At 39.8% G+C, this 25,567-nt stretch overlaps 1 protein-coding gene across 5 annotated transcripts; it reads left to right on the top strand.

The window, feature by feature from the left end:
* The first annotated feature begins 797 nt into the window (after positions 1-797).
* On the top strand, positions 798-25,439 carry ptpn6 (protein tyrosine phosphatase non-receptor type 6). 5 transcript variants are annotated; one of them, XM_040030071.1, is made up of 16 exons: positions 3,204-3,217; positions 7,181-7,206; positions 8,634-8,756; positions 10,258-10,452; positions 13,741-13,924; positions 15,160-15,276; positions 15,555-15,683; positions 17,405-17,501; positions 17,615-17,694; positions 17,823-17,969; positions 19,951-20,082; positions 20,188-20,342; positions 22,922-22,989; positions 23,122-23,273; positions 23,573-23,637; positions 25,146-25,439. In XM_040030071.1, exons 2-16 carry the CDS (start codon positions 7,199-7,201, stop codon positions 25,240-25,242), a joined length of 1,749 nt encoding a protein of 582 aa, XP_039886005.1. In that variant the 5' UTR covers positions 3,204-3,217; positions 7,181-7,198; the 3' UTR covers positions 25,243-25,439. The 5 variants fall into 5 exon arrangements, with proteins under 5 accessions (XP_039886000.1, XP_039886005.1, XP_039886003.1 ...); XM_040030069.1 differs by lacking the exon at positions 3,204-3,217 and adding an exon at positions 6,243-6,810; XM_040030067.1 differs by lacking the exon at positions 3,204-3,217 and adding an exon at positions 6,244-6,810 and having other exon boundaries at positions 7,129-7,206.
* The last annotated feature ends 128 nt before the right edge of the window (positions 25,440-25,567 follow it).

Genomic DNA, 25,567 nt, shown 5'->3' with positions numbered 1-25,567 from the left:
TACCACGTTTTATTTTTAAACTGATTATATAGGTTTGGTTCTCCTTTTTCTTTTCTTGAGCACTGCATTCTTCTGCTTCTGTTTCTAACCATACCAGCGGTGATACTAAAGGGATGGCAAGTTCTATCAGAGAGTGACAACGCCAGACTCTGCATGGTTTACTGTTAAAATTTATTTAGACACTAGACGTTATTCATAGGTTCATTTTTTTGACACATTGTTGCCTCTGCACCTCTGTATCCTATTCGCATTGTTTACGCTTCCTAACAGGACAGATTGATTTCCCTGTAGTTTAACTGACTCCGTGTTGTACTGGGATGATCGAGTGCTTCCTTAATTTTTTGAGCAGTGCCTCAGAAGACGCATCTGCATGGATGATGAATGAGGCTGTCATAGAAAATGTAAACATAGATATTTCAATTAAACCGTCAGCTAGACACAAACAAAGGTCTTTAACTCACGGCAAGGGATAAAACGAGTGATTTACTTAAACCTCGGTGAAATAAATAAAGTAACAGTTAATTTATTTCCCATTTAAAGAGACAGGTAACACTGAAAATGACCTTAAATTACTTTCTTCAGCCATGTGTTCTTTCTAGGGGGGAAAGGGGGCGTGTCCTGTTTGCCAACGTGCAAGTTGCGTGTATGCACTTATTTTGTCCGCTAAGTAAGAATGTTTATGCACATATTGGCGAATGAGACTAGGAGATACCCTCCTGGCTTTTTCCTCTAAGGTCACGACGAGGTTTGTGTCTTTAGTAAAACTAGTTATAAGACAGAAACTAAAGGGACCGTCCTTTTAAAGGAAGTTGGCCATAAATGTTCAGCTGCACTGACACAAAGTGGCTCAGATGATCATAGATTATTATTTTCCTATTTTTTGTTTTTTTTTGTAAAGGGGCGTTAAAAACTTCCATTAAGGCAGGTTTTCCTTTAATTTCTCACGCTTGCATGCACAAAAAAAGTACACGTTCAGAACAGCCTGATACTGTTCTCGCACACAAAGCATGCCATAATTTGCATGCAAACCTGGAAAGACAAATTGGAATTTACATGGAAGCAAATGCAGCGAGGTGGAAAAACCTGAGAGAATTTGTATATGGAAGAGTTTGTTAGAGGAAGAGCAAAGAAGAAGCGGGACAGGAACAGGCACATTTTCTCCCACAGATAGAATCCTAATTAAGAAAATTGGAGTAAATTACAGGGCGGGAGGGTTACTGGGCCGGTAATGAAGCCTGATATCTTATCATGAAAGAGAGTGAGCCAGAGAGGAAGGCTAAACTTGAGCCTGACTGGGTGTAAGGAAAAGGGGATTTAACTTGCGCTCAAAATTCATGAGCAGAATGTTAAAGTAACCTGATGCTTTCTGTGAGTTTTACTCTGATCCGAGACGGAGGAATATTGACATCGGGATTTACCCCACCATCACTTCCTCGTACAGACTAATCTAGGCTTAGTGCAAAGAGGAGAGTCCACATAATGTCTTGTGGGTAAGTTTCTTGTGCATATGTGACAAATATTTCTTTTTCTGCTGCTGCTTTGCAATACTCTTTTTTGTCATTGAGCTTCGTTGTTGCCTGTTTCTACTGCTGCTACTTTACTTTTTATGCTTTGTCTGTTCTTTTGTCTCTTTGAAGACTTTGGAGGATATGTTTAACCCTCAAACGACCAAGCAGAGTTAACAGATAAAATTACTGACTTTAAAAAAAAAAAAAATTTTTTATACAAGAATGCTTTTTTAATGGCTTTATTTGTGGTTATTATAGCTATACGGGTCCCCTAATCCATGACAGATATTCTGAGCTGTCCTAATGTAATTAATTATAGCTTTTCATCATTTTTATGAGTATTTGCGGAAACAGTACATAAATTGCGTAAACAGTATTTGCGTAAACAGACTTGCTAGTTCACAGCAGAATAGTAAAATGTGATAATTATAAGTGAAAAGTTACAGTAAAGTCAGAGATTACAATGTTAAAAAAATTGCCACATTGGTCGATAGATAGATTAGCTCTTTACTATTATTGTACATGTACAACGAAATTATAGGTGCTCCACGCCAACTCGCGGGTGCAAAAAACAAATAGTAAAAAAAAAATTAGGAATAAATGGCAAACAGAATATATATATATATATATATACACACACACACACACACACACACACAATGGCACACAATAGAAAGCAAAGTGCTTGGAAGCAGTGCAAAGCGGCATGGTCCTATAAAAACTACAAAAAGCTGTCGGAGAAGTCGACAAATTAATGGCAGGTGGCATATTTATGATTAAAAATATCACAGTGGCACTCCATAAGTTGATTCTGTTCATCTCACGTAGCGTTTTTCAGTGGGAGAAACGTTTTGTCACTCATCCAAGTGACTTCTTCAGTCTCAGCTGACTGCATTTTATAAACAGTTCATTTGCATAATGACTGAAACCAGCCCAGTGAAGGAACAATGGGCTGGGTGGTCAGTTCCTTCATCGTAATTATGCAAATTCTCGTGACCATTGATCAACAACCGCTGATTAGACCACTGAGGTTGTTTGGTTTCCCCGATGTATAAATCCTGCAATCCTCCTGGCACTTAACAGCGTACACTATGTTACTCTGTTTGATCCTTGGGGTGGACCAGTTTTTGGCGCAGCGTGTTTTGAGGTTTAAAAGCCACAGAGACAGAGTCTCAATTGATCCGATACTCCTGACACATACGGGATCACTGCAGGTTTTTGCTTAGGCGGCGGTTGTCCTTCTCTCCTGAATCGGCTGGAGCTTTCTTTAGGCGCCTTCCCAGCTTTGACAAATGTCCAGATGGGATAACCACATTTACTCAGGGCCTCCTTGATGTGATGTTCTTCTGCTTCCCTGGCCGCTACGTCTGTGGGGATGGTGTTCGCTCTGTGTTGTAGCGTCCTGATGGCACTCAGTTTATGCTCCATTGGATGATGAGAGTCAAACCTTAATTCACGGATCACATTAACTCGGTGGACCGACATCAAATTCACCAGGGAGGATATGAAAAGTGGCAGGTTAGCCTTCTTATTACTGAGATTTCCATCAGTAATGGGGGACATCTAAAAGCTGATGTGTACCGCATACAGATCAGTATTTAAGGTTTGACTCTTTGACTGTAAACACGCAGATATGACAGCAGGAAATTATGAGCAGGAGGAACAAAAAAAAAAAAACAGGTAATAAAGCTCCAGGATCCCCGAGGAGAGTGAAAGTCTGTAGTTTTAGGACAGTTTGGATTTCCTTCAGTCTTTGTGGTGCATTGTACCTGAAAGCAGATCTGCAAAGGTTAGAGTATATGAGAAATATCTTGAGTATTTAACGGGTCTTGAATTGTAGTTGCAAGATTTAAATGTTGTGTGGTAGCTTTATAACTGAACTCAGGCTTCTGGACTTGGCTGAAGAGAATGTGGGTCATAATTCAGTGTAGTTCTGAATGCAGATCAAATGTATTCAAGCATTTGCTCACTTTAGTCCATTACCTGTCACTTGTGCTTTCATTATTTCTGTATGGAGTTTGCATTTTCTACCATAGTCGTGCAGGTTTTCTCTACTTTACATTGAAAAACCTGCCTTAACCTGCCTGTATGGATGCATAACACTCTCACAAAAGAGATTCTTTATTTCAAGAGTATCACTTCCTGGTTAGATAAAGGGTAATAAATACCTATGGAAAATAAACATTGGTTCATAAATCTTGGAAAATATCCGAAGATGTCCAAATTGGATTTGCCTATTTTCTTTTCCTTTTTTTTAAGTACTTTTTTTTTTAGTAAATCAGGTAACACGCATATGGAAATTAAAAGGTCTACGTATACACTCACCAGACACTTTCTTAACCTGTCTAATTAATTCTTAATGCAGCGGCTTAGTTTATTAGGTATATATGTAGATGTGGTGAAGATGACCTGCTAAAGTTCAAACTGAGCGTCAGAACGAGGAAGAAAGATGATTTAATTGACTTTGAACATGGTTTGGTTATTGGTATCAGGAGGGCTGGTCTGAGTGTTTTAGAAACTGCGATTTTCCCACACAACCGTCTCTGTGGAGCCTTGTTAATGTCAGAGTTCAGAAGAGAATGGACAGACTGCTTTGAGCTCACAGAAAAGAAACAGTAGCTCAAATAACCACTCATTACAGCCACAGAACAGCATCTCTGAATGCACAACATGCTGAAGCAGATAGGCTACAGCAGCAGAAGGCCACACCCAGTTCCCACTCCTGTCAACTAAGAACAGGACACTGAGGCTATGATTTACATGGGGTCACAAAAACCAGACAATGAAATATTAGAAAAATGTCGCCTCATGCGATGAGTCTGCTGCAAAATTTGGTGTAAACAGCACAATAGCATGGATCCATCGTGCTTTGTATCAACATTTAAAGTGGCTGTTGTGGTGTAAAGATGTGAGGGATGATTCTTGGCACACTTTGGACCCTTCCCATATGGAAAAGATATATATAAATCTTATAAAGTTTTTATCTGTCTTGTATGAAACTTGTATGAAAAGCATACAGGAGTGAAAACACATATAAGATCCCTTGAAAAATTATATAATGAAAGTTGTATGTTTTATATATTTACTAAAAAAAAAAAATGAAAGTAATGAGAAAGTGGCCACTTTCATGAGTAAATCATATATGTTTTTACTATTTCTTTTCCATATGGGTTAATACCAAGTGAGCATGAACAGCATAGCTTACCTGAGTGTTGTTGCTGACCTTTATGACCAGTGTGCCCGTCTTCTGATGTTGGCTTCCAGCAGGATAATGTGCCATGTCACAAAGCTCACAACTGGTTTCTTGAGCATGGCAATGAGTTTTCTGTACTCAAATGGCCTCCACAGTCACCATGTCTCAATCCAATAGAGCACCTTTGGGATGTGTTGGAATGAGAGGTTCACATCATGGGTGAGCAGCTGACAAAGCTGCAGCAACTGTGTGATGCTGTCAGATCAATATGGACCAAAATCTCTGAGGAATTTTTCCAGAACCTTGTTGAGTCTATGCCACTAAGAATTAAAGCAGCACTAAAGGCAAAAGCTCAAAGCAATAATTGGTAGGAAATGCAGCCTAAATGCTGCCTGACTGTTCCCCAATCAAAGCGGTGGCATTTAGTTTGAAACATACAAAAACAAAGAGGAACAACTCTTCACATTTAGAAACAAAGAAGTTGTGATTGTGAGGCTAAAATAACAATTTCTGTCACCAATCACTAATATTATCTTCGCTCTTCAGGCCTTTAATGAGCAGAGCAGAAGTGCGTGTACTGTAAATTCCTCTAAACAGAAACAGTTTGATGCGTTGCAACATACCGATGCATTGCAACACTCAGCAGACTGACCAAATCTGGGAAACATCCTTGTTGTCACTCTGAGGCGGTACAAAGACAAAGTGTGTGTGCACATTTCTGCCTGTGTCCCCCAGCCTGAGAACTGAAGCTTTGTGATGTTAGATGGGGAAGCCAGCTTCAACTGTTAAACACGAGAACCTCAGCGCAGAATAATGCAAACTGCAATAGCTTGTGTTAACCACGACCAGCAGCACCTGCAGGGCTCTGTGTGTGTGTGTGTGTGTGTGTGTAAGAGAGAGAGAGTGTGTGTGTATGTGTCTATAGGGGGGGTGAGGTGAACTATATGTTGCAGTTTCTTCCACTTTGTCTTAACTTTTTTTTTTTTTCACCCAGAGTTTAAGCACAGCTTCACTGTCAGCTTTGCAAATTTATCTGTAACGATCTTAAATTAAGACCGTTAGAATTGATTTCACACTTCAGCATGGCCCATGGGTATATATTGTTGGGAAAAGGAATTAAATATTTTACATGAATTCAAATTTGCCTTCTCAAGCCTGTTATAGGTAAATATGACATGCAAGTTAGATTCAGATTATCTGTGGTTCTTTAACATTTTTTTTTCATGTGTTTGCAGAGTAGCCAGACATTTCTTATGTGTGTCTGTGTTGCATTGCAAGAAACCTGGCCTCTCCTTGAAAATTATGGAGCAAAGATAAACATGTGGCATTAAATTATTTGCCTAATGCCAGTTTTCAGCTTCGGGTTTGGTGCTTCTGCCTCTGTAGTCTGATAATGAAAGGCGCTCACGCTTGCAGCTGAAAGCAGCACATGTGCGCACACACACACACAGTTATATATAAACATTTCTGCACACCGAGGGGGGAAGGTTGAACTGTGAATGAGGAAGCGATCTGTGACTCTGACCTTTGTGTGTTATATACACACCTGGAAGTAAAGTACAAACAGTCAACAGTGGTTGCAGACAGGTGGGCAGGCAGAGGGGAAAAGCTTTGCAAATGCTTAGTGAGAGACAAAGTGCGGGCTTGTTCACGCTGGCACGAGAAGCTCAAACTGCCTATTTGGTGGATGTTTTATTCCTGTAACTGAGCTGGAATTACTGGTGTGTCGCTCTGGCTTGTGATTCGCTGCCGAATGGAACCGTTTGAATCTCGCCTGCTGCCGTTTTTGTCGAGGTCTGCACAGAAAACTAAGCGATGGAGCGCCAGAGGGCACATGTTCATAGCTTAAAACGACACCGTTGTCAAATGTAACAAGTTTTTTTTTTTGGTTGCTGTTGTGGTTGTCGTCTAAAAAAGTCTCTATCTGGTGGAGGAATTCCGGCCTGTCAGCTATTTTGGTTCCTGTCTTGCTTTCACTATTTTGTGAAAGGAGACGTAAAAAGGAAGGAAGAGGAGCGCGAGAGAGATCGACAGAGAGGAGGAGAGGCAGACGTATACAGTCTGTACGTCTTGTTGGGTGTCACTTGTTTGCCGAGGAAGCCGAGGAGAGTAAGTGTTTACCTGTTTTCCTACTGAGACTGAGGGGAGTAGGATGTAGGAAGAGGGTGGAGGGAAGAGTAGATGGAGGAGAATGGCATGGGCTGATGGTTGTTTTGTGAATGTGGCCTTATGCAGAGGTTAACATTAGATGGGAAATGTCGGTGTCTGAAGTCGAGTAAGTAAGTTAAAGAGTAAACGCACACGAATGAACCAGACTTAATTTCAGTTTAAGCGACCGTGAAGTGAGGAAGGCTGGTTTTTGTCTTAGATTAGTGATTTGAAAAAAAAGAAGAAACGTATACTTCTGAGTTTACACATGTGACACAGGTACAAGCGGCTCCTGCTCACCAATCGCTCTTCTTCTTCTCTTTGGTCCCAGAAACGTTGAAGAGACAACATGGTTCGGTGAGTCACTCCCCCGCTGGACACTGTAGTACTCTGTTAGCCAGCTCTGGTCGTGTTCTTTGTGTTTTGTGCAAGCCGTAAAGACAACTTCTCTCTTTCCATTCTTCCTCCTGTGTCGTTCTCCAGCTGCCGACTCGTCCTGCTCTCTTCCCCTATCATGTGGTTGCCTTGTCTTGTCTGTTTGTTCTAAAAAAAATGTGTCATAGATGATGTTTAAGTTCAGAGCTTTGAGTAAAACACCTGTTAGCCTCAACACTTGTCTTCTTTAGTGGTTCTGTATCACGTTCCCTTTGCATGAGCTGCCACTAGTGTGTATTGGTAACAGTATTACAGATGTTCTCCTTTTCAAACCATTCCCATATAAAGATCACTTTTGGCATCCCAAAGTTAAAGATTTCCTTGATTAAAATGGAAAATGTAATAATTTAAAACAGGTTTTTTTTAAATTTTTTATCTGTGAGCGTAGTTTCATGAACCTTGACTACACCCTACCCTTTTGAACAGTGATGTATTCAAACTTGACTAATTCTAGTTCACCGTATTTGTCGAGAAAAACCCAAAGTTAGGATTCTCCAACATTTCTGGGGCCCGTTTTTGTGCCATGCTCTTGCAGTGAGCTGGTGAGGTGACTTTTCCTGATGCAGCGACATTCAAAATGTTCTTGCTGTTTTTTAAAAAAAAGCATTTTTAATCTAATGTGCATAAAATCTTTAAAAAGCAACGTTAGGTCTGTTGAATTTTTTTTGTGGTTAGCCACAGAGTGTTAGCCAACGTGTGTCACACCTTTAAAGCGAACAAATGACAAACACCGTTCTGGTCCGGAGAGTTTGTGGATTTGTGGGTTATATTTGTACAGATGTGCTGCATAGTATCAATATTTCTGCTGCTGTTTTATTCCATTCTGAAATGCCTTTATTGAAACGTTTAAACAGATGTCATTATGTCCTGTTTAATAGTAAATGATAAGGAGAATGAGCGGAAAAAGTAATTTTGCATTTTCTGATCAAGATTAAAGTCTGTAAACGTGATTAATATGCATGCGCAGCAAAAACTGCCGTTTTGACTGTGAACCATAACATATTAACTGTAAAATTGGCATAATCTAAAAATATCTAAAATTAGTAACAGAAGTTTGCAGCAATTAGATCAGAGATGTGCTGAAATTGGTGTTCGAAAGGCTGAACTAAGTTTTTCTTTTTCTTTTTGTAGACCGGTGAGATCAGCCTCAAAGTCTCTGTGAGGATGTGCAGCTATTTTGCGTTTTTTTTTGTGTGTTTTTTAATCAGTTTACCTTATACTCGCGGCGATCCTGTGCACAGTTACTTGCGTGTTAATATGCATACGACATTAATCTCGTAAAGTCTTTTGTGGCGGCTTCGCATTGAGTGTATTTCTATGTTTTACACACTATATTTATGTCTATGCAGATGGTTCCACAGAGATATCACAGGCCTGCAGGCCGAGGAGATACTCAAGACTCGAGGCATTCATGGCAGCTTTTTGGCTCGGCCCAGCAAGAAAAATGTTGGCGATTTCTCCCTGTCTGTAAGGTAATAGAGCACCCAAAATCTTTGTTTGATTTTGTGAATTTTAAAGCTCGTGCTTGATGTGCCTGATTCATCTCAAGATACCCCCGGCGCAAAAATTGGATTCCTGCATTCCCAGCTTCTTTAAATCCCTAAATTCCTACAATATAAAGTATTTCTCTATTTCTTGTCTTTTTCTTTTTAAATACAAAAAGAGAAGCTGAATATTTGAGGACTCCATGTACTGCAGGTGTAAATGAAAGCACCCGCCACACTTTGTGATCGTGACAAAGTCAAACTGTGAATTGTAAATTACTATTTTATTCCTGTTAAAATAGTACAGATAAATTATGATATGGTTGCTATTAACGATGTCAACAAATAAAGAAGCCTTTGGAAATAATGAACGTGATTTAGCCACAGATAAGATATCTGATAACTGAAATAATCGTCCTGAGTAGCAAAACCTTGTTTCACAGTGTTGGCTTATGTTGTGACTGTGCAGTAGAAGTGTGGTACACTCACACTTGTGAAGGTCACATGTCAGAACTTTTTCCAAAGACAGTATTTCTGTAGATGCTTTTGCAGTGTGTCAGTGGTCATTTCCTATAAGCAGGTCTTAAAGTCAAGCTACCATGTAGGTCAGTTTCATAATCCTGAAAGCTGAAATGACATAAAACATCTGTTCACTGATGATCCGAGGGGTAAAATCTGTTGTTTAAGAGACAAAAAGATGGAATACATTGTAGCTTTTTTATATTTCAGAAACCATCGTCCAGTTTTTACACATTAAAAAAACCCCCACTTTTGGTGCTTTTGTCTTTTTTGGGTTGAAGGTTGGTGATCAAAACCACAGCTCCTCTCATTTACCAAGTCAAAGTACCGCTGTATAAAACATTAAACCCATTAACCACCATCTGAAGTTATTTTAAAAACACATTTTAATTACACAGGTTTCTTTTTCCATCTTAGACACGTCTTGCAGATTGGAGCCTTTAAACTGAATAAACACGAAACGGTAACATCCAGTTGCTCCAGTGCCAAGATAACAGTTTAAAATTTTGTCCCAAGCCTAAATATATTCAGTCGATGTTAAAGGGTATTTATTTCTTGAAGCTAAAGTCTTGTTAAATGCAAAAAGAAAAAGACTTTGGCAAGATTCCTGGTCCAAAGTGATAACAGGAAGCACAATATATCTAGAAAAGTCTTTACTACTCAGGCAACCAGAGAACACAAAATATATACACCATGTGTTAAAATGAAGTCACAGCCCAGCCTGACTGAGCATGCACTGACACACACACACAGGTACTATATAAGCACTGTTGGCTGCAGAATCTGTGAAATGCTCTGTGAGATTGTGGTTGAGTAATTTGTGGGCCGAGCGCCCTTGATCTTTTTTTTTTTGGCAGATAAAAACGACATAAAATTTGTTGTGCAGGTCAATTTTTATTACACACTGTCAACAGGAAGTTTTATGTCAGGAAAACACTGACGGTTAGTTGGTGTGGCCTTATCTTCTCAGGGTGGGTGAGCTGGTGACCCACATCCGCATCCAAAATACAGGAGACTACTATGACTTATATGGCGGTGAGAAGTTTGCCACGCTGTCAGAGCTGGTGGATTACTACACGGCGGAGAACGGCATCCTGCAGGACAAGGACGGCACCGTTATCGAGCTCAAATATCCCCTCAACTGCTCCGACCCCACCACAGAGAGGTGTGTGCATCATTACGTCTCAGCTCTGTGTTCACTGTTCAAGCCCCAGCCGGTTAATGTGGCCCACAGTCACCGGCCTCTCTGCGCTGGCTCCACCTACACTTTCGGGTTAAGTTAAAACAGTGGTTAGTTAGGCGGTTGAGTCAAATATAGTCAACTGTGACCAGGTATATTTCCTCTGTAGTTGGGATAACAGGCATCATTTGTTGTTTCAATATTTCTTTCGGCTTTAATCTTTTCCTCTGTGGGAAACACTTTTGATCTGAGGCCAATTTAAAAAAATGTATATGTAATAGCAACTTTTCTTTTACCGTATGAGTCAGTAAAAACAAGTGCCCACGCTGTCGAGCTGTCGAGCTGTCGAGCTGTCGAGACTTTATTCCTACGCCAGTCTCCCCTGCCGCAGCTTGTGGATTACATACGAGCAGCATGTATTCTTTTCCAGGTGGAAACTTTAGTTGCAATTCAAGTATTTCTTCAGAGAAACCCCCGCAGGTTACATATAAAAAAATGTAGCTCCCTGGAAACAATCGGATATGGCTTTGGGCCCCAAAAAACTAAGAAGACTCAAAAAATTTTACCTCATCCTTCCTCCCCGATTATTCATAATCCATAATCCTGACATATGATCAAATATTCTGCGTGTTTTGGTTTAAATGCTGCGTGACACTGTTTTAAGTGGGGTATTCACCCATGATCGACTCCAAAAACATCATCTCCTAGAGCTTCTCTTGAGCTCAGATTTTTAGTTCGGCTTAACATTTTATTTCCTCCAGAAGTATTTAAAAACACTTTTAACCCAGCTCCGGACACGCATCACTTTGCACAGTGATGATCAAACATTCAGTTGGTGTGTTTGTTGCATATAAATAGATTATTGCAACACTGGTTTCATTTTTTCCTCTTAATAGAAATAGATCAAAGTCAACCAGAATTCCCTCTAAAATTACTTCTATTTTTAATCAGAGGTGCCAAAAAAAAAGAAAAAAAAGAAGGGAAATCAATATCTGGCATGAATTTAAATATGCAGTGATATCAGACTTTGACTCTTCTGATAGTGTAGATTTATTTTTAACCTTTGCACCCATATATCCGAGAGATTCTGCCAGTACTTTACGCAGCAGTGCCGGAAGCATTGTTTATCTTTGTTCCCAGAACAGAGCAGTTTAAGTAAGTGAACGTGGAATAAATAACCAGCAATTATCGTCCACGAATCCATTTTTTGAGAGAAATATTAACGAATAATTTGAAACAGTTTATGTAAATAAATATTTTTATTTTTATTTAGGATGGAATGAACTCATAGAGGATATCATTTCGAACCGTTTGAGAGAATCTTGTTACGAGAAGCTGCATAAGGAAGAGCCTGCCTTTTAACGCTTGAGTTTTGAGTGGTTTGGTAGTCAAATCAGCATTGCAGTCATTGCTGTAACAGGAGTAGTTCTTCACGAAAACGACCGCTTTTAAATTTAACCTAAAAATGCTTTTTCAAATGCAGGAATTTTAGTCGCACAGCAGAGTTTGTAGCAGTTATCATGCTGCTTCCTAAAACACTTTTTTCCGTTATTTCATTCTTGCTGATGTCTGACGTGTCTGCTAAATATAGCCACAGATGATACAGATTTTCTAACGTCTTTGTCTGCGTTCACATCAAAGGACAATCTGCCCTTCTGCTATACACATACAAATCTTAATCTATGTATTGTGTGGCAAAAACAACATCAGAAAGCTTGCATATATATATTCTTAGAGCTTATATGCGCAGGCTTTTGAACGCTATGACATTGCTGCTAGAGGTGGCGGCTAATTGACGGTATATTCCTCCAAGCTGGAAACATTGTGCGACTCTAGGCTGCTTAAAGTGGGTTAATGTCCAACTTGTAGTGGTAAAGTTGTACACTTTGACTCCTTTTATGACTCAAGGAGGACACTGCTTTCTGTATGTGTGTATTATGGTGTGTTTCACCCAAACTAGATGCTCTACCCTGTGCCCCCCCTCCCTCCCCGTCCTTCTCTCTCTGTCGGTTGTCTAACTTCCCTTTTGTTGCTGCGGTTGGAAACTTTAAGTTTTGACACTTTTGAAAGCAATGGCCAGACCCTGCTTTGCCTTCCTCTATTGCACACTCCATCATGTTCTTGCTCACTCACTTGCTATCTTCCTCATCTAACCCGAACTCTCTCTCGGCTCTTTGCAGAGCACAGTTACCTCACCAGGTTGCATTGTGATGCAGTCCTCTTTATATGAGAGTTCCTATTTACCTAGAAGCTTAACGCTTCCTAGAAAAAGGACAAAAGTGCTCTGAGGACAATTATCATGTTCAACCTCACACAACACATGCATATTTAAACTGTGCTAAAAAAAAAATTTGACCACTCACACGCACAGCTGCTGTTTTCTGCTGCACAGCGCCTGTAAAACGGAGCCAAAACGACCTCTTTTTTCCTGTTTTTGCTGTTTTTCTTGCACACTGCCTTAAATAAAAATCACCAGGTGCAGTCTCTATTTATTTTTCTTTGTAAAAGCATGCTGTGTGATTTGGCAAAGAAGTAAATCTTGAAAAGAAAGAAAGAAGGGAATTATTAAAAGCATGCAAAAACTACTTGCAACACACAAAAAAAGAAGAAAAAAAAACAAAGCGTACTTATCTGTGGATGATAAACCGGGGGGAGTCTATAAATACTTTGTCCTCTTCAGCCACGAAATCTGTCATCAGAAATTTTCCGACCGCAATGCAGGAAGTTTAGACGAAGAAATCGAGAACTGTGCCTAAAATTAAGTCACAGCCCAGCCTGACTGAGCATGCACTGACACACACACACACACACACACACACACACACACACACACACACACACACACACACACACACACACACACACACACACGAAGTAAGTGTTGGACATAAAAATACACTTGACCTGCTCTATAACGGCAACATCTGTGTATTTTCTCTCGCTGTTTATAACTCCTCTAATTCTCCCGATTCTGTTGTGGCTTTCTATTTCTATTTTACTGTACGGTACGCATAACAGCCCAGTGAACCACATCAGTGTCTCTCTGACAACCGCTCAGGCTTGAATGCCTTTAATGCAGCACCCATGGCGCTACCGGTTCTTAGCTCACGTGTAGAAAGCAGTAAGAAGGAGGGGTTTTTTTTGTTTGTTTTTTTATTTTTGTGTGTTTCTGTGTCTAAAATGTCAAAGTTATCTTGCAGTGCTCACAAGCCAAAAATCTGCAGGAGACACAAGTTGCCATTTTAATATTAAACAAGTGTGCATGTGTCTCAGGTGGTACCATGGTCACCTGTCAGGGCCCAACGCCGAGAAGCTGCTCTCTGTGAAAGACGAGCCAGGGACCTTCCTGGTCAGGGAGTCGCTGTCCAAACCTGGAGACTTTGTCCTCTCTGTTCTGACGGACGAGATCAGCAAAAGCGGAGGAAAGAGGGTCTCGCACATAAAGATAATGTGCCAGGTGGGTGCCATGCATGTTTCAGTGGCAAATACGGATGCATGAAACCAGGGTATTGTTTTTCTTTATCACTGTGTTAGTGTAAACGTACAGAAACAAGAGACCTTGAAACTGCGTCCCATCACAAAAATACTGAGGGACATTCCCGTATATGTGCAACTCACGTTGAAAAAAGGTTTTAGGTCTCATTTCCCCTTCTTATGTAATAAAAGACTTTTTTCTCATACTTCAGCTACTGATGAAACAAAAAAAAAAAAAAAAGCAGTGTCATGTTTTAGTGGAAATAGAAAAACAGATGAAACCCAACCTTATCCTGATATTAGTCTTTGTTTACACAGCCACAGCAAACAACTGCCAATGATACTCACAAAAACGTCTCACACGGCCGACTCATTTTCATAGATTGTGTCTTTCCGCCATTGGTCACTATCAGGGCCTTTGCATGTTATTTTTAACCACGGCACACCTCACAGAAAACACTCTTCGGCCTGCATTTAAATTGGTTACATGTTTTGTGTACTGCTGGGGTTAACAAGATTAATATAAGATTAGTGGTGGGGTCACAAAGAGGCTTTTCACAAGCACGTGGCAGAGATCAGGCGAGTTTGCCGGCCACACTGCTCTGAATCGTCGGCTGCTGCAGAAGGTTGCTCGCTGCCTGAGGAAATCGGCTTTGTAGCAACTGTAAAACTGAGAATTTTGGGCAGTCCAGTATTGACGCATTTTTGTAGACATGCTTTGAATATTGTTTGCATGTGCATGTCACAGAGGGATGCTCTCTGACAGCTCTTTTGTACCCAAACCTTTCTTATTTACTTTGGATTGAATCGTGTATGCAGTCTCAGCTCCTTAATACACACCTACTCTACACTCTTATACCGTCTTGTACCATACAGGCCATCTCAATTTGGTGACCTATTCACAGAATTTCTGCAGAATTTCCCATGTCTCCCTTTGACATGTCAAACACTGCCCCAGGATCCACCTGCAGGTTTCGGGGCAATATCTACTCATCACTTCCCAATTTATGTGTTATATTTATGACACATAACTTTATGTGTCATATTTGAAATATGAAAGAGTTTAGAGCCTAGATGTTAAACTCTAAACATTTTAAGCTCAGGTTGTCTGACTGAACTCCAATTTTGCTTTGTCTTTAATCGTAGGTTTTCACTTGGCCGTCTTTGAAACTTTTTTGTTGTTGTTGTTGTTGTCGTTGACATGATTGGTGTGTGCAGAGTGACAGGTATACCATCGGAGGCTCAGACATGTTTGACACGCTGACAGACTTGGTGGAGCACTACAAACGCAAAGGCATCGAGGAGATCTCTGGAAACTGGGTTTACCTCAAACAGGTGAGATAAGCTATAGACAAATTATGTCAATAGACCAGAAACAATAAAAGTGTGAGTGATGTCTGAGGTAAATGTCACATGAAACCATGTTTGAATCTTATAAAACGAGGGCAGGATGTCTTCTTTGTAAATTATTTTAAAAGACGAGCAGCACAGCCCACAGATAGGAAACATTACTCACTTGTTTGCGTTTGTCTTAATTATGACGATGTGTAACGCGCTCATTGGTTTCTTATTTCCTTTAATCTCTAATATAAAATTTTCCTTCCCTCCCTCAGCCGTATTACTCCACTAGAGTGAACGCAGCAGATATTGACAGCAGAGTGAAACAGCTGGACCAGACCACACAGAAGCAGCAGGATGGCGAGGGAGAGAAGAGCAAGGCGGGCTTCTGGGAGGAATTCGACGTAAGATTTAATCCAAACTTATTGTTGTTTCACACCAAGCATTAGCATAAAATAGACCACACATCAGCATTTTATAAACCAACAGAAATTTCCATCAGGCTTTGGTATTTTACTTCCTTGTGGGGCCTAAACAACTGTACAGGCAGTATGCTACCATCTTGTGGTTGGAGAATACACTAAATATGGGGCATTCAAAGCTTCATTTACAGCTCTGATCACCACACAAGCAGAACATTTAAGTGTTTCTTTTCTTTTCATCGATTCATTTTGAACTTCTGTTGATTTACTTGTTAAACCAGGTAAAGAATATTAGTAAATTTAAACCCTTTATTTCATTATTTCATTAAAATGTAAATACTTAATGGAAAGATTGTAAACTAATTTCCAAAACCAGAGTCAGAAATTCTTTTACAAAAGAACATTTTAATCGAAAAATCCGTTCAAAGGATTTTCTGGAGAACTAAACTTATCCTTCAAGTTTCTCCTATAATGGTGAAATCATCGTTGACCACACACAGCCCACTTTGATCCATGAGGTATTTTAACATTGCAGTTTCAGCAGTATATTTAATTTTTTGAACATGATAAAATGAATGTGTAAAAGCGGTAGCTCATGTCCAGACTGTCCCTGTAGTTATAAAACAGAACTTTTTTGTTAATTCACAGAAAATGTTCTATTTTCGTTTTTTTAATTGTGAATTCACTAGAAACCCAAAACTTTTTATGTTAGATAGTGAAAAAACAGAAACCTTTGTCAGTTAATTGTTTAACCACGACTTAATTACATTGGTGTAGTATGAAAAACCATGGGAGAGGAATTTATCAATAGGGGAAAAGCTGTAAAATTTATGAAAACACAATTAAAAGTCCCAAATTTTTTGCCCTCCTGCATATTTTCCAAAGTTATATTTAAAAATTTCACGTCTTATAAGAATCAAAAATACAAGTCAACTGAACTTTTTTTTAAAGTATTTGCTGTAAATGACCTCGCATGGCTCATCTGCAGTGTCTGCATGGTGACTGGGTTTCTGCAGCACACACTTTGGAAATCACTGCTCTCGAACGACCCAGCAGAGCTCCATGTGAAGTCAGCAATACGCTGATTGGAAAATCAAACAGTCTTTAGTACCACGTCTGTGTGCTTCCTTAGTCATTTTTAAATGACTAAGAATGTAATAAACATGCAAGAGCCCAGTGACAAAGTACGCATGGGAAACTAAAGGAAAAGAAAAGAAAACTATTCCCATTCCAAGTAATCCTTTTCTGTCTGTGCAAGGAAAAAGACATTTGTTTGTAGCATGCTGTCACTCTAGTAAGCAGCCCATGTCAGTCATGTGACTGATGGTGCATAAAGATCACCATACGTAGATGGATTTGTGTCTTTTGGGGAGGAAGGGTCATCCAAAAAAAATGTAAAAATGGACAAACATTAATTCCTGTAGATACATTTATGAACTCATGTCCAGGACTGCAGTACAGGACATGAGTTAATGGGTTATTATTGACAAAGTGGGTGTAGCCTAGGCTAGATTAACATGTCCTTTTGTATGCTACATGTGAGAAAGGACATGTTCAGGCCTTCTGCTGACCTCATTTTTCTGTGAAAACAGCTGTTGTTATCATTTCCTGTTAGTATAAAACTGTAACATATGTTGGTTTGTATATGGAGCATACTGCACAGGTCACAGCAGGCATAACGCTGTCATCCTCTCTCCTGCCAGGCTCTTCAAAAGTTGGAGGCAAAGGTGAAAAAGAGCAGAGATGAGGGCCAAAGACCTGAAAACAAGAGCAAAAACAGATACAAGAACATACTTCCATGTGAGCGCATTTTTATTTTATCATTATTATTCTCTGAATTAAAGAAATCAACACAGAGCTAACTTTCCCACTGTTTCTCAATTAACTTCTTTCCACTTTTTTCCTCTCACAAGTCAATGACACCAGGGTCATCTTGGAGGACAGTGATCCCAATGTTGTGGGTTCAGATTACATCAACGGCAACTATGTGAAAGTAAGAATCCAAAGCCACTGAGCTCATAGAAACACAGCGTGACAAAGACACAGAAGAAAACTGTGATATTTGTTGCTTTGAAGTCTTTCTTGGTTCCGAGTGTGCGTTGATTCGCTCTGTGTTTGCAGAACAAACTGCAGGAATCCGAAGATCAGAAAGTTTACATTGCCACTCAGGGGTGTCTAGCAACAACAGTTAATGATTTCTGGCAGATGGTATGGCAAGAGAGGACCAGCGTGATCGTGATGACAACAAGAGAGGTCGAGAAAGGACGGGTCAGTATAGCAACATCAATGCATCCTTTTTTTCCACTTATCCAATACAGGGTCACAGTTGGGCTGGAGCAAGAGGCAGGGTACACCCTGGACATGATACCAATCTATCGAAAAATATCAGAATAATTAATATAATAAAATAAAAGCAGATTAGGAACTTTTACATTTTTGTTTTGAGGGGTTTTTTTGTGAATGAATTTGTGAGCTGATCAGGACATCTTTAAACAATCCGCTTAATTTGAGCATCGGGTTGGACCTCCTTTTGCCTTCAAAATGGCCTTAAGTCTTCATTTCATAGATTGGTGCTAGATCCTCAGACATTTTGATCCACATTGGCATGATAGCATCACACAGTTGCTGCAGATTTGTCTGCATTATGTGAATCTCCTGTCCCACTGTATCCCAAATGTGCTCTACGCGGAGCACTGTGGAGGCCATTGGAGTACCGTGAGCTTACTGTCATCTTACGAAACTAGTTTGAGATGACTGCACTCTGGTCAAGGGATGGACATGTTCAGTAGCAATACTCAGGTAGCTTGTGCTGAATGCTGAATTGGTACTAAGGGGGCGAAAGTGTGACAAGAAAATGTCCCCCACACAGTTATACCACCAATCAGTCTGAATTGATGATGAAAATGCAGGGATGGATCCATGGATTCATGCTTTTTTACATCAAATTCTGACCCTACAATCCAAATGATGCAGCAGAAAATTAAGACTCATCAGACCAAACAAAGTTTTTCCAGCCTTCCAGTCTAATCTTGGTGAGCGTGTGTGAATCATAGCCTCAATTTCCTGATCTTAGCTGACAGAAGCAACACTCAGTGTGGTCTTCTGCTGCTGTAGCCCATCTGTTTCAAAGTTCAACATGTTGCAGATTCAGAGATGCCCTTCTTCATGCCTGCGTTGTAATGAGGTTTTTATGAGGTTTATCTGTTGCCTTCCTATCAGGTCAAAGCATTTGGGGTTACAGGTGTTTGAACAGATATGCCTAATAAAGTGACTGGTAGACATTTAATTATACTCTAATACATTTATTTCAGTTTTTTATAGTGTGCTGATTCTTGTTTGTGTTTCACACCTGTTGCGTGTTGTTGGCTAGAACCTGTAAAACTGATGATCTATAGTAGAGGTGTCAAACATAAGGCCCAAGAGCCGGAAATGAGCGGCCGGACAGTTCAGTGTGATTGTAATGTGAAAATTATAAAGAAGGAGAAATTTTGGGCTTTTATCTGTGCCTATCATGTCCCAAAGTAATTAGCTAAAACAAACAATTATTTACAAGTAATTAATTATTGTGTATCATTAAGCTGAAAGAAAAGAGACAAATTTGGAGGGTATTTTTAATAGTATGAGGTAATAGTTTCATTGGTCTGTGCCACTTAACATTATGTGTATGTGGCTTTTGATGTAAAATACACTGATTATCCAGCATGTTAGGTGCTAGACAACTGACTGACAACTTAAATCCAACATTTGTAAGTGGTTTTCACACTTTCCATGCTGCCCTGATCTTAAGCCTTTAACCTACTGAGTGAATTCACAGTGTGATTGGTCGCCATGTTTTATCCCTTACCCCCCCCCCCAAAAAAAAAAATCTTGGGCGTGAGAAAGTGGCTGAAGCCAACAATTTCCTGTTGTGTGCTATGTGTGAGAAAAGCCACCTTCATACATCACCCTGACCTGCCTCTCCCGACACGGTCCATTTATGCTCATGTGTGAAAACACTTCAAAAGCATGTGTCATCTGACTACTTCCCTCTTAAAGTAACCCTCGTTTGTCCTTCGAGAGAAGACTGGTAAACAATGATCAGAGCGAAACTACTTTAAATAGTTGTCTGCATGGCTTTTAAGTTAAAAGTGGAAGCACAGAAAAAAAAATTACTATAATTGGAAAGACAACCATGATTTTTAAAAAGCCTGAGATGTTATTTGATTTTGAAGTGACGCTTAAGGTGAAGTTATTTTTCATTTTTGTGCAGAATAAATGCGTTCCATACTGGCCTGAGCTCCACTCAACTAAGGAGGTGGGCCGCTACGTGGTGAGCTGCGAGCTAGAGAGGGAAGCTGGTGATTATAAAATCCGAGTCCTGGAGATTGCACCCCTGGACCAGGTGACCTACAAACACCAAACTCTCACCTCACTGTGGTTCCTCATCTCTGCACACCTAATGATTTCTCCAGGTTTTGACCTTTCTTGTCCCCCCCCCCATTCTTAGCCAAAACATGTTCGCAAAGTGTGGCACTACCAGTACCTCAGCTGGCCAGATCACGGCGTCCCTCAGGAATCAAGCGGTGTCCTCGGCTTCCTCACTCAAGTGAACTCTAAACAGGCTGAATTTCCTAACGCCGGTCCCATGATCGTCCACTGCAGGTACCCAACAGCTGCAACCCACACTCTTCACTGAATATTTCACTTCTCAAATCCTTTCTACTTTAAACAAGGGATGTGGAAAACATCTGCATTTTAAATGCAGTAGACATATCAAAGCAACACTGTTTCTTTTCTTCTTTTTTTTGCAAAGTGCTGGGTTTCATAATCCTTAATTAGGTGATAATACTTAGAGGTTTAAGATTAAAACAAGCACATTTTCTGGATTAAGATTAGTAGTAACTAAACAAAAGGCTTCAAGTTTACTGACAGTTTATCCTACTGGAATTTTCCCAGTGTGATTTAAAAGATGCTGAGGCTGCTTGTGCTTCCTTAAAGAGATTTTGGATGTCGGTCAAGTGATTATGTGATCCCCGTGTTAGCATTTTTGAACGATACAGACATGTTTAAAAAATGAAGTATGAAGATTTTAATACTTTACCCAACACAGGACTCTGCATGCAGCAGGATGATGTTTCCTTCACTTAGATTTTTGCCTGATAATGTATAAATATAGAATATTTTCAAATGAAAACAAGTAAAGACTTTAAATTAATTTTTTAAAATCTCTCCTACTCTCAGATTGGTTATTTGGGAGTGCCTATCTCATCAGCTAATAATATAGCATCAAGTCCACATTTCTGACATTTCCTAGACAAACCTATTGATTTAGAAAATATTCTTCTGATTAATAATTAATAACAAATGATTTTAATACTTGATTTTAATTTTGTTTTAAAGCTTCATCCTGGCCTTTCTTCTTTTTTTTTTGAAACAACTTTTTTTTTTTTTTTTTTGTAGTTTTACGTATTTCAAACTAGTAAAAGTGTAAGTTTAGTTGTAAAATCCTGTGCACTTTCCCCTGCACAGGGCTGTGGATGAGTCACAAATGAGCCATTTGTTCAGATCACTGGATATAGTAATCCAGTAACAGGATCAAAATTGTCTGATTCTCATGAGGCTCTGCAAAAACATAATGGCTTAAAAAATATTCACAAATGGTTGCATGTGTATTTTTTCTTTAGAGAGAAATAAATATAGATTTGTGACTAGTGATTCAGAAACAACATAATAATAATGTATACTTTATTGATCCCTGTGGGGACAAATTTCTCTCTGCATTTAATCCATTCACTCAGTGAAGCAGCAGGCTGCCACCAATCTAGCACCCAGGGAGCAATGTGTAGGGACGGCGCCTTGCTCAGGGGTACCTCAGGGTAGCTGTTCAGTGAATTCAAGCCCCTGACCTTCCCATCATGGAGCGACCACTCTACCTACTTAGCTATCTGTGCCCTGTTTTTGTCGGGAAGTTTATAATTGGCATTAATGGTGCTGTGACAAGATGAGTTTTTCTCTTGCAGCACCATGAAGCTGACATTTGTGGTTCTTGGAGAAACGTCTCAATAACTACTGAATGGATTTGCATTGATTTTAGTCCTCTTATGCCAGTCCCTTCCCAGCGTTCACTACTATTATGGTGTGCATTACTTTGATTTATGACCAATTTTAGCTTTGCATTGGGTTTTGCTGTATGTAAGCCAGATATTAGATGATAAATGCTGCACGTGTTGCACATGGTAAGCACCAGTATTGATTGAGTAATGCGAGCCTGTTGGCATCTCACTGAGCTATGAGTGTAACTGCCTCTAGGTCAGTGCTGCCTGTGTGAAAACGTAATCGGAGAAATATTCAGTGGACAGACTGAGACAAAAGCTGAATCCTGTTACAAACTTACACAGCAACTAATATAAAGAACATCATATCAGCAGTCAAACATGGTACTGATAGTGTGATGGACCTGCATGACTTGCTGCAATTGATGGAACCATGAATTCTGCTCTCTACCAGAAAATCCTGAAGCAGAGTGTGTCCGGCCATCAGTTTGTGTCCTAAAGCTCAGTCGCTGTCAGGTTATGCAGCACTACAAATATTGGAAACACACCAACAAGTCCACCTCTCACTGTCTCAAAAACAAAAGAAAGCAAGAAAGGAACAATAGTTTTGGAGTGGCCTTGTTAAAATCTGAACTTAAATCGGATTAAGACGCTTTGGCATAACCTAAACAGCTGTTTCATGCTCAAACCTCTTCCACTGTGGCTGAATTAAAACAATTCTCTAGAGAAGAGTGGGGCAAAATTCCTCCACAGCGATCTGAAATAATCATTGACAGTTATTGCAAATGCTTGATTGCAGTTTTTGCTGCCAAAGGTGGCAAAACTAGTTTTTCACAAAGGGGCTGGTGGTTTGGATCTCTTTTTTCCACTTAATAAAACAGCATTTTGTGTTTACTTGGGTTGTCTTTGTCTAATAATAAAATTTGTTTGATGATCTGAAACATGAAAGTGACAGACTAAGAAATTGGGAAGCTGGTAAGTACTTCTCAAAGCACATTGTTATTGATGTTTGTATTGCACTTAGAAGAGATCTTACTGTTGCACATGTTGGTTCAGTATCGCCGCTTACTAGAACACTTAATGGACTTTGCATCATTAATCCATTTGTGCTTTCTTTTCTGGTCCAAATTTCTGACCTGTTTGTCTCCGTGGGTGAGATTAACTTTGCTTCTTTTGTGATTTTTGCAGTGCTGGTATTGGTCGAACGGGCACAATCGTGGTAATTGACATGATCATCGAGACCATTGATACTTTAGGTAACAATACAGTAAAGAAATATGTTCTTGATAAATCAGTCAAGTAAAAATGAAACCATTCGACGTGTTTTACTCTTTGTTGCTGTGCCTCCGTTCACCGCCTTCCTTTTTTTCACTTCCCTTTCATTGCAGGTCTGGACATTGATATTGACATTGCGAAATACATTCAGATGGTGCGAGAGCAGCGCTCCGGTATGGTGCAGACTGAGGCCCAGTACAAATTCATCTACCTGGCTGTGGCTGAGTACATACAGATCGCCAAGGCCAAAGACTCCGCCTCAATGGTGAGAGGAGCAGAGAATCTAGTCACTGTGGCTCAAATATAGTTTAAAATTGGGAAACATAGAAAAGAGGCTGTGAATGAGTGTTGGCTCATTTCATCATTGATTTAAACACTACAGCGGAGCAGTTCAATGCCAGCAGAATGATAAGTTATCAGAGTCCCTCATGAAAGATGAACGTTGACCCAAATACGCGAAAACAGTCGACCACGAAGGCTGATCCAGCAACTGTGACCTCACTCCCTGTTTGACTAATTCTTTCTCAGTCACTTGTGAAACGTCTTTGCCTCTCTCTTCCTCAGGAAACCGAGACCGAGTACGGAAATCTCCAAATCAAACACCAACCAGCGGGCAGAGTGGTGTCAAAGTGAGTGACTCTGTGTGTGTGATTGTGAATCGAGTGTCCCGAATGCACTCACGTTGTTCCTCTAAATCTCACACTGCCACCCTATTTTTGTTTAAAAACATGATCCGTTGGGTTCATGTCTGCAGTTTCTGGAGGAAGAACTGATTTACAGTCTTGTTTCATTAACGTGGGGAGCTATCAGCGAGTAGTTCGTATTCTAGTTTGAACCAGCTGACAATTAAAATCTGATTTATGTGTTTAAATATTCTTAGAAAAACAGATTGATTCATTTTAATTTAATAAAGGGACATCAGTACAAGAGGAAATTAGAAAGAATTTTACTTTTGAAAGATTTTTTGTGGCAATTTTGGCCTTTTTTTTATTATGTTAGAAAAGATACAGAGAGGAAATCGAGAAATAGGCAGGGCTCGACCCAAATATTTCATTATTTAAATATTGTGTAGTTCCCTGTGTAGGTAGTGCAAAAAAGGGCAGGTGCTAACCTCATGGAGATAAAATCTCTGCAATGTAAAAATACTAATGAGAGAAACACTTGTTTAGTTTCCAGTCGACATCAGTAGACCTTTGACCTTTTTATTTGTTGGGGTTTTTTTCAGGCCTGTTGTGTTCAGACCCAGTTGACAGTAAATCTCAGAGGTTTCAGAGCTCTCTCTGGAGCCATAAAAGACTTTCCACAATCTTGTTTTTTCGTAGATGATTCATAGATGTAGTAGCGCGCCTCAATACCTGTAAAGAGAAAATAAAAGAAGTAGAATTCAGCTGATTTGGTCTTTAGCGTTAAGTCCAAAGACAAGTTTAAGAAGGAATGATTAAAGATCAAAGCAGCTGATCTGACTATTAGTCAAACAAAGGTTGTGTATAAAAGATGGACACAGACACTCTTCTGAAGCCTCACATTGAGCTTTTTGCCCCTCATAACACTTTAGAAACCAGCCCCAAGTGGCTGTTTGAGAAAGTGCAGTTTTTTGCCTCTACTGCACTGGCCACTTGGTCAAACTCCAAAAACACTGGATCCTACATTTGCTACATCCTGCTTTATGAGCTTGAAGCACAAGTATCCTGCTAAAAGCTGCTTTCAGCCATCGTGATGACTTAATGCAAAGAGGACTTTTAATGGATGTAGGTGTAAAAAAGTGTAAAAAATGTTGTGTTTTTTTTTACATTTTGCGCTGTGTGAATGAATGAAGTCATATTGTTTACCTGTTGTCTGTTGTGACCTCTGGACTATGAGATGCTCATACTGGACGAGGCTTTTAATGAACTTAATTATTAGGAGAAAGCAGACACACATTGGCCGGTTCACTGTAACGCTGTAAACTTTGACCCACTTGGAGAGCCGAATAGATGGCCTGCAGCTTTGAGTGATGGATTGTTTAAACGTTTCTCATGCAGCGTGACCTTCATTAATCTCTCCACTATCTCTGATGCGTTTCTCACAGATCTGTGTTTAATCAGTCTTGGCGGCTAGGATGAAATCACTAATCAGCTTTCTCTTCGACTCTTTCCAGAAACAAAGAGGACGTTTACGAGAATCTGTCAAAAGGAAAGAAAGACGCGAAAAAGTCAAAGTCGGACAAGAAGAGTGGCTCCGTGAAAAAGAGATAGAAGACTGGGAGGTTTTATCAAAGTATGTCATGTTATATTTATGCAGACACCCTTGTTAATGCAATCTTTTTGTTGAAGCCTTACGCAAAATAAAAGGAAGGTTTAGAAAAACAGCATAACTTGATGACATCGTCTATGCTACATGATTGCTTGGTTGATGTTTGTTCAAAATAAAGGCGGGCTGTGTGTACACTTTCTGTGCTGCATCTTTATTTATGTCTGTTCTCCAAGATGAAACATCAGAAGCTATAAGGCATGCAACACCGATGGGAGCTTCTCCCTGTTTGCAGTTCAAGCAGGAGGGATTCAGCACTGGTTTTCATTC

Source organism: Simochromis diagramma, unplaced genomic scaffold, assembly GCF_900408965.1.
Source record: "Simochromis diagramma unplaced genomic scaffold, fSimDia1.1 OVJJ01000361.1, whole genome shotgun sequence".
Lineage (NCBI taxonomy): Eukaryota > Metazoa > Chordata > Actinopteri > Cichliformes > Cichlidae > Simochromis > Simochromis diagramma.
Note: the sequence above shows the minus strand (reverse complement) of the source record. Positions and strands in the feature narration are given on the sequence as shown.